Raw genomic sequence first — 10,096 nt, forward strand, 5'->3', positions numbered from 1 at the left:
AGGGCGTTCACCGGATATGGTTATTCTAGCATGCATATTATATATATAATTTAATGGTTTTTTAGGTGGGCAATAAGGTTACCTCGTAGGTTTCAGCAAATCTTGAAGAATAAGGATATACACTTTCTACTTAACATTTTTTTAGCCTATTGTAAACTAAATATATAAACATAATACTTTGAAAATAGAATGGAATTTTGTTTTAATTAATGTATATTTATTTATAAATAAATAAATACTTAACAAAAAAAAATAATACAATTTTTGTACAAACAAAAGGAATGATTGTGTCATAAAATTGATGATATTTCATAAATATGAGTTAATAATTTAATAGGTATCAACTTTAGGAGCCCAATGAAGTCATTTATTAAAGGGTCAATAAAAAATATGCTTTGCATTACAGAAAAGATCTTGTTATAATCGAAATATTATCAAACGCTTTATTTTTGTATTACAATATATTATTTATTATATTATTAATATATTTATTCCACTTAAATATTTGCTACTTGAAACATCTGTTAATTCTCTTTTTAATTGTATAATAGAAACAAATTTATTTTTAGGCAAACCCGGATTAAAATATTATGAGTCTGGAGACTTATATTTAAATGAAACTTCAATATTGTTAGTGTCATTACAATTTTCATTTAATCCTATAGTTTTACAAACATTTTTGAGTTAACTAATTAAGGGGTAGTTACCCTTAGATCCGGTCTTGTTCTTAGGTGTTATAATAAAGATAATTTTTTTCTGGCTATGCGTACTTCTGGACTCATTTTTTGAGCTATGAGTTGTTTAACTTCATATCGTGAGCGTTCTCATGGAGTGATATGGGGGATAGAACTCCCCATTTTAAAAATAAATATGTGATAAAAATATATTTTGAAGAGGGTAATAAAAACTTTCTTATGCATAACCTCCTCCTTTAAGAAAAAACTTTAAAAATTCTATTGTTTCACATGTTTTCACTACAAAATAAAAACTGTATTGTAATATTACATAAATTTGATATTTTCTTTTATTTCATGTTTCACTTTATTGCAGTGGCGCTGGAACAATTTTTGAATCGTGGGGGCTGAGCACAGCTACAAATACAGAGGAAAGAAACTGTCCGTGAAGGCTATGCCCTCACAGAATTTTTCCCGTGAGGGCAGTTGCCCCCATTGTTCCGGCGCCCATGTTTTATTGTATACATTTATAAGTATCAAGATTGGAAGTGATAACCTCTGAGCCGTCCCTAAAATTTTCGAATCCCGAGGCACAACTCTTTTAGCGGGGCTTACAAAAAAATATGATGCTTTCAATACGAAGGCAGTTGCACTTTTGTAAGTCGACAACTTCTCCCATTTAAAAATGTTAACATACGTAAAGTATTTTTACCTATTACTTTTACCAGCAGGAGTGGACTGGCAAGGAGAAGCCACTGTCTATAGAACGCTATGATAAAAGTAATTCAATTTAAAAGTTTATTTTTGACGTTTTTTTTGCTCATAAATTCCTGTTATGAAACGAAATAAATATTTTTGGAACGAGCTAAGTCACCACAATTATTGTACCTCTTGGATCGTTAGCTTCTCAGTCCGGCTCTGTGTACGAGTACCTCATTTAACCTACATACATTTTTTTTAGTACCCTTTATAGAAGAATATCGACTTTATTATCATAGTTTATACTGTGTTTCGTACTTGATTTATTTTAATTAATAATGATATATTGTTAAATAATAATTCAAACTATATTTATAATATATGTAAATAATTGTGTATAAAAAAACTTAGGGTTTCTTAAGTATGTGAGCGCGGTACTCAAACAAGGCGTGGATTCGCTTTCCCCGATTTTAGGACGGACCTGGATAACAGAACCAACCACTTTGGCAATGATAAAAAATTAAACAGACGAGATTTATAGAATATTATTGTAACAAATGGCTTATAATTTCGTACAATTGTAGTAATATTAAAACTTCTTGAAATAACTCTAGATTACTAGTGTTTAATATGTCATTAGCTATTTAAAACGAATTAAGAAATTTTAAAAAGCGATTTCAACGGATTTTTTATTATCTCTACTCATATCTTATTCATGACGTAGTCACTTTCATATTTAAAATTTAAACTATTAAAGCAATAACCAACTGATTTTCCTTATTATTATTTATTTTATCGACTAACTTATTTTGAAAATATAAAAAGAAAGATGATTCAACTACAAAAAGCCCTCATTGATTGATGAATCACCCGTTTTGTGTTTGAACACCGGCGCCGCGTCGCGTAGGTACCGCAATGTTGAGTATGCCGAACAGCGTATCGTCAGGCTGTAGAACAGTGTTCAAGCATACAACTCAGTTGACTCAGCCAATGACCGTCAATTTGTGTTTGGACGTGAGAGAAGCTGCTTCGATTGCTTCTTGTTTAAACCATACCACACTTAAAGACTTAAAGTTTTTATTTTAACTCGTTCCTTTTTTAATCAACAAAACAACTAAAAATGGTAAGTTACATTTTTTTGTTTCTGTTAAATAAATAAACAATTATTTAAATGATCGGTAAAATATTTATATATTTTATGTCTTACGATACACTATATTTCATCAACTATATGAACTAACATTAATCAAATTTATCAATTAATTAAGAATTTCCAAAATATTGGTTTTTTTTTTTAAGCGAAAGTTATAATTATTATATTATTGCTCATTTATCTAACTTTAATATTAAAGGGATTTATATCAATGATGTGTTGGGGTGGGGCGGAAAACCGTTATAAACTAGTACTTATAATTGTTACACGTTGCATATTTCCTCATTAAATTTTAAGGTTAGAATTCATTGTAGTCCAAAATCATGAATTTATATATGCCATTTTTTGTATTTTAATCAATTATTAGAATTTTTATACCTTTCGAGAACATTTAGCTACCAATGTACGAGTTAATTAATAATTTTGACTTTGATGCTATTTTGTCTCAATTCTTTAAGATTGACAAAGAAAAAACATGGAATTTTTTTAAGTTTAGGTTATTTTTAATTAATATTCTTCAAGTCAATAATTTTTTTTTCCGTTTATTGATTTAATTTTAAAATTATTTATTGGAATATTATGTAACTAGTTGCTAAATCTTTATTTAAATCTGTACAAAATTTCTTGGCTTATTAGGCGATTTCCTTCTTGTTAGGAATCGATTCATTGTGTCATTTTCCAATTGCCTATGAGCAGTGGTGTAGTCCTAAAAATGTTTATGGGTATACGCCTATATAATGAATAGAGAATAACGTGGGGGGCTCCNTTTTAATTTAAATTACCTGACAAGCAGTGGTGTAGTCCTAAAAATGTTTATGGGTATACGCTTATATAATGATTAGAGAATAATGTGGGGGGCGGCCACACCCCCCATTGCACTTTACATTTTCTACATACAATATTTCACATTATCAACAGTGATATAGTCGTAATTTGATCAATAGATAAGTTAAAAACCTAAATGAGGAAACGTGGGGAATTTCACCCCCACACTACTTTTCAAAGGCCTTAACTATAACATAGTNCCCACACTACTCTTCAAAGGCCTTAACTATAACATAATTTTGGGGGACGGAATACAAATATTGTGATGTTTTAGCTGTGTTAAAAATATGTCTTTTCTAATTATTACATAATGCAACTAAAACTCCTAACCCTTCCAGTTGCTCCTTCCAACTTCCAAACTATTACTCGAATACTTTTACTGACACTTCTAAGTTCTTACATAAATTAAATTTCATAGTCATACAATCGATAAGTGTATTATTAGATGCTGTTAGATTTTTTATAAATAAACAATAAACTTTATGCAGTAATAAAATAATCTTACAATCATTGTTTTCAAACCGTTAAAACATAAATGAAATAAACGTGAATAGGTACATGTTAGTACTATCTTAATTCATTATAGGTAATATATTAAATACTAGATTGGTTGGTAAACGGTTTATTACGGAAAAATACAAATTACCAATTTCAACAGCTATAGGTTAACCCAATAACTTTCAGTTTCNTGCTAGGTTAACAAATAGGTTAACCCAATAACTTTCAGTTTCAACTTAGTATTTGCTATATCGTTAATTTCTGGTCGATGTTTTAAATTTTGTCAAATGTCAATAAAATTGTCGTGAAATGATAAACATTATCCTATTTATTTTATTGATATTTATTTATACACTTTGACAGTGTTTTGTTTTACATTTATATTCTATTTTTAAAATGATAATAGTCTCGAGACATATCTGTGTGTTTATAACTTCAGATATATGTTTATATGTGGTATTACTGTAGAGATTAAACAAACTGATAAGAGTTATTCAAAATTTGTGTTTTATGACAAACGTACCTATATTCGATACCCACGTATTACTTTTTATTTTATTCTTTAGTCTATACTCTTTAACTATTTTATAAATACGTATATGCACTAATAAGAAAACTAACGGTGGGTATACGCCGTATACCCGCGTATACGCTCCACGACACCTCTGCTGACAAGGGGAATACAGATTTTCATAAATATTATATAAATAAAAATTTGAGATAACATAGAAAGTTAAACTTATTTAAATTTTTTTTTCTTTTTGAAGTTTAGAAAAATAACTTTGAAAAATGAACTAGCTTAAATAGAAAATTTTTTCAGCCGACGGTAAGCAACGTATGATTGCCGAGTTGGTAAAACTTGTGTTTTACACGATTGAGGTACAAGGTTCCAACCCGCATATGGCATTAAAGTTTTGCATTTTTTCTTAATTCTTTTTAAATTAGAATAAATTTTCAACTGCTTTGATTTTTATCTCATTTAGATTCAATAATTTAGATCCCATTACTATTGTCGCTACTCGCGAGAAGAAATTTTTATTCTTATTAAAATTATTTTACTATATTTTAAGTTTTAACATCGATGCAAATCTGAGATGATATTTTTTGTGACTATCATTTATTTTCTTTGCTCTAACTTGACCTACTTTTTTCAACGATACGTCAAATGACAACAATTCGTATCTAGTTGAAGATATAACCCTCAAAAATTGAAAAAAAATTCTAATTTATCAATTATACAGTTAGTTATTACATGTTCTCCATACAAACAATTAAAATCATTCATATTTAATGTTTTTAAAGTATTTATTGACGAAATAAGTTTGATATGATAGGTTTCAACTACAAAATTAAATGAAGAGTGAATGTGTCAAACGTTCTATGTGCCAAAAAAATATTTGTTCAGAAAACACAAAAAACATCACAAATTAAAAATTTTCTTATAATTTTGTATAAAAATATATGTTATGCTATATNTTAGTAACATGTTAATTAAGTTCTCAATATTTCAATTATAGAATCTCTTCAAACAACAAATGTTACTAGGAAATTATTACTATAACTTTTATTTAAGTTTTCTATTACCATAAAAATGCAAAAAAATATTGAGTTTTTCTGATAAATTTACAATAAATAGTAATTATAAAACTTTCTGACTGCATATTGATCTTAACGATACAATTTTTTTAATTGTCATAAAATTTNGAATATTGAACTTAACGATACAATTTTTTTAATTGTCATAAAATTTTCTATTTTATGGTGTCATTTTCGAACTTGCCAATTGAGCTAAAAGTTATGGTAAAATAAATTATAATTTTTTATTATAGACATTTACAACAATCAACTTTAAACGATTAAAAAAAATAGGTTAAATATGTTATTTTCCTTATTTTTAACATATTAATAATCAAAATCAGCATAAATTTAAAACAATTTTTTTTGTTCTTAATTATTTTTTTGCTTCGATGCAGAGCTGAGAAGGTATTGATTTTACTATGATGTGTTTATTTTTATTTTATTATTTTTTTTTTTTTTGTGTCTGTTACCACTTTTTCTCAGTTCACACCGAACCGATTTCTTTCAATGATACGTTAAAATATCACAAATCGTATCTAGTCGAAGACATTACCCTTAAAAATTGAAAAAATTTCCATCGTTCTCCGTAAATGGGGGAAACCTCCAAAAAAATTACAAATTTAAAAATCGCTAATTTTCAACTTTTTTCAATTTTTTTTACTAAAAACTGCCGTAACTTTTTCAAAAATGAACATATGAATATACATTTTTTTTTTATAAATGCATGATGTCTTTAACTATCATTTCGTATATATTTTTTTTATATTTGACTCTTTAACTGCCCACAGGGAAGGATTTAAAATGACAACTTTTTTACAAAAAATTATTTTTTTCAAATTGATTTTTGAAAATGTTCCGGAAGGTCTGACACTTTTATATATATCTTAAATTAAAGCTAATGTAATATACTTTATCATGGAAAAAAAAAATTTCGGACTTTATTTTATCTTCATGGTGAAAACAGACATTAAACTTAATAAANTATCTTCACAGTGAAAATGGCTACCAAATGCTATTTTTGTGTGAAAAATCTCGATTTTATTTTTTACATTTTTAACTTTATAATGCTATAATTTATTGAAAAATGTATGGATCAATACAATTTTTTTATGAAAAATAATATTTTTTAATAATCCCTTTTTCATTTGACATAATTTATCTTAATCAGAATAATAATAAGGAACCAGCAGATCATGTAGCTTTTGGAATAATACATCAATTTTTTTTAAATTAAACACTAAAGATTTGCATCGAAGCGTTTTTTTTTTTATAGTGATTTTAATCACTGTCAGATATCATAATACTTGATCCAACTATGCCACGTCACCACTGTACCGCGACCGCCCTGTGCTGGGTTTTTTTTATATGTAAATACTATTTTTTTATAATATTAAAACTTAGAAGTGATAGAAAAAGTCTCATTGCTCATTTGAAAACATCGCGAAAAGTTGATTTAGAATAGTATATTTTTGTTTCTGATGAAAGTTCCTTGTAGTCCAGTGTATAAAACTTATAACTTTGTTAACTGTTATAACTTGACAAAAATGTCCAAAACAGTATAATATACTGTATATATGATATACTGTAAATAGTATAAAATTTCCTGACTGCATATTAATCTTAAAAATAACACCGTTTTAATTCTCATCAAATTTTCTATTTAATGATTCATTCTAGTCAACGAAGAAGTAATTTTGGTGAATAGCAAAACAATTCCCAACCAAATTTTTTTTTTTTTTAAGTAGGAAATTAGAAATTTATGGGGGATTTCCCCCCGTTTACGGAGAACGAGGGATTTTATTTCAAATTTTTAGGGTAATGTCTTCAACTAGATACGATTTGTGATCTTTTGAAATATTTTTTATCAAAATAGGGTCAGTGAGAGCTGAGATTGAGCGTATAAAGACACAAAAAAAAAAAATGGTAGCACAGTGTGGACGAGGCATAGATGGGACAATTATAGATAATATCTGACAATAATTAAAATCACTATCATAAGAAACACTTCGATGCAAATCTCTAGATAGTGTTTCATTTAGAGAAATTGGTAGATTATTCCAAAAGCAACATCAACTCTTATTTCTTTGATTATATCCTAATTATTAATTCTTTAATTTTAAAATATAATATATGAATAAGTACTAATTATAATTATTATATTTAGTATACAATTGATATTCAGTAATTTAATATTGTAATTTATACGGAGAAATTTTAAAAAATATGAAAAAGTTATATTTTGCTTTACTTTTACGTGTATAAAAATTTAAAGGGCTTGATACAATAATTATCAATAAAAACTGTTTGTTACTATAAATGAATGCACTGGACTTCAAGGAACTTTCATCATAACCAAAAATATACTTTTCTAAATCAAATTTTCGCGTTGTTTTCAAATTTGCAATTAGACTAGATCTATCAGTTCTAATGTTTTATATTATTACTAATTACATATAAAATAATAATTAAAAGAAAAAAAAATTTTGTTTTTAATTTATTACTGATTTGATTTTTAATATGTTAAAAATAATCAGTCCAAATTTTCATTTTTAACCTATTTTTTTGGTTCTTTAAAGTTGATGAAAAATTTTTGATAAAGATTTATGTAAGTTTATAGTAAAAAAAATTAAATATATTACCATAACTTTTAGCTCAATAATATGTTTGAAATTGACATCTAGGCCAGCCAACAAAGGAAAAATTGCGGAAAAAATTCCCAACCAAATTTTGTTTTTTTAAAAGTTTAATTAAAATATGTATAATGACACACTAATAGTCCTCATTGATTGGAATTGAGCTTTTTTTTACAGCCCCGAAAAAGTTCAAAATTATAGGCTTCTTTAATTTTCTCAAAAAACATTTAACTTACAAAAAAAAGTTTTGTACAAAAGTTGTTTAAAAGACAAATATAAACAAAAAAATTATTTAATATTTTTTCATTTAAACAAATATTTTTCGAATTACATTACATTTAATATGATTACTAAAATTTAATTTCCATTTTTTTCATTTATGGATACTTTTTATCATGTTATACTTACATTAGACACAATGTTATAAATGCATATGTGTGTATGTGTGAGTTTATTTATTTATTGTATCATTAAAGTGTAGTGTATATTAAGATACAACCGATAGAGTAGGTAATTGATTTGACGCTATATTGTTTAAACCCAACTAAACTCTAAATTGTACATTCCCAAACAACAATCATATTATGTCAATTGCCATCGAAATTTTTGGTAATCGTTTTCTTTTTCTTTGCCTTAATCCCAACTACTTGGGGTCGGCCACCCTTATCCTAAGCTTCCACATGACACGATTTCCCACATCTTCTACGCTCACATCAGCTGTCCTCATGTCGCATTCAATAACATCCCTCAATCTCTTTTTTGGTCTTCCTCTACCTCTTCCTTCAAAATTCATTTCTACTGTTCTTACAGATTCCAATTCTCCTCTGCTCATAACATGACTAAACAATCTAAATCTATTTTCTGTCATCTTGTCCACTATTGACTCAACACCTATACTTCCTCTTATTTAGTCGTTCCTTATCCTATCTTCTCTAGTCACTCCACTCATCTAGTTAAGCATTCTCATCTCTGCAACACTTGTTCTCTGCTCTACTTTCTGATCAACCGCCCAACACTATGAACCATACATCATAGAGTGGCCTCACAATTTTACACTAAATTTAAAATCTATAATTAGTATTTATTCATATATTATATTTTAAAATCTATGCCTCGTCACCACTGTGCCGCGTCCCCTCTGTGCTGGGTTTTTTTTTTTATTCAGTTGCTATACTGGATTATTAAGATTGATTGGTGGGGAATACTTCGTAAAATGAGGCTGATGTAAATTTTCCTCAACGATGAACACCATCTTGTGCCCGGTGGTTTCAAATGCGAAACGACATTTTACATATAAAATAAATGGAATCGACAATATGTCGATTCACATCAGTTATCAGTCACTGTATAAAAGTTTTATACAATTATAATTTTTCATCTTATAATTAATAAAAATTTTAAAGAATTAACATGTTACCAATTAATACAGCTATTATCTACGAGTACCTATAATCTTAAAAATAGATATATTCTTTATTCAAATTTACTAAATTAAATGTTTGCCTCACCACTTCTGAGACCCACGAACCGCCACTGCTGTCCACTCTGAGACCGAAACAAAATGTACGTAACTGTATATTCAACTTTTATTATATCATAATGATAATTCACTTAAATTTTTTATTTGATTACACTAATAATAGTTAATATTATTATTCATTGCAGATCGACTACTTTGGGATATTTTAAATGCCGGTAAATCAAATAAAATAATAATAGTAAAATAATACATTTTATTATAAATTTTATTAAATAAAAAAGAAGTAAAATAGAAAAAGAAAAGCCAAATTTTTAAAATTTAACTTCCAACACTAAAATTATTTATGTTTTAAAATAAAATAATTTCAATAAACATAATNTTCAACACTAAAATTATTTATGTTTTAAAATAAAATAATTTCAATAAACATAATATGCAGGTTAAAACTTATAATAAATATAGTTTAAAAAAACTGAAAAACACGCTTTTAAAGAACATCGAACTAAAAAGTTAAAAATAATTTTTAAAATAAGCGTAAAACAATAATGAACGAAAA

General features: G+C 26.9%; 1 protein-coding gene across 1 annotated transcript in view; it reads left to right on the plus strand.

Moving 5' to 3' along the window:
* The first annotated feature begins 2,327 nt into the window (after window positions 1-2,327).
* LOC126895603 (tubulin alpha-1 chain) overlaps window positions 2,328-10,096 on the plus strand; it is an 11,606-nt gene continuing 3,837 nt past the window's right edge. The window contains exon 1 of the mRNA XM_050667669.1: window positions 2,328-2,496. Within this exon, the coding sequence (XP_050523626.1) occupies window positions 2,494-2,496 (3 nt within the window). The 5' untranslated portion in view covers window positions 2,328-2,493. The remainder of the gene's footprint in view (window positions 2,497-10,096) is intronic.

Source organism: Daktulosphaira vitifoliae, unplaced genomic scaffold (assembly GCF_025091365.1).
Source record: "Daktulosphaira vitifoliae isolate Bord-2020 unplaced genomic scaffold, ASM2509136v1 Scaffold_1, whole genome shotgun sequence".
NCBI lineage: Eukaryota > Metazoa > Arthropoda > Insecta > Hemiptera > Phylloxeridae > Daktulosphaira > Daktulosphaira vitifoliae.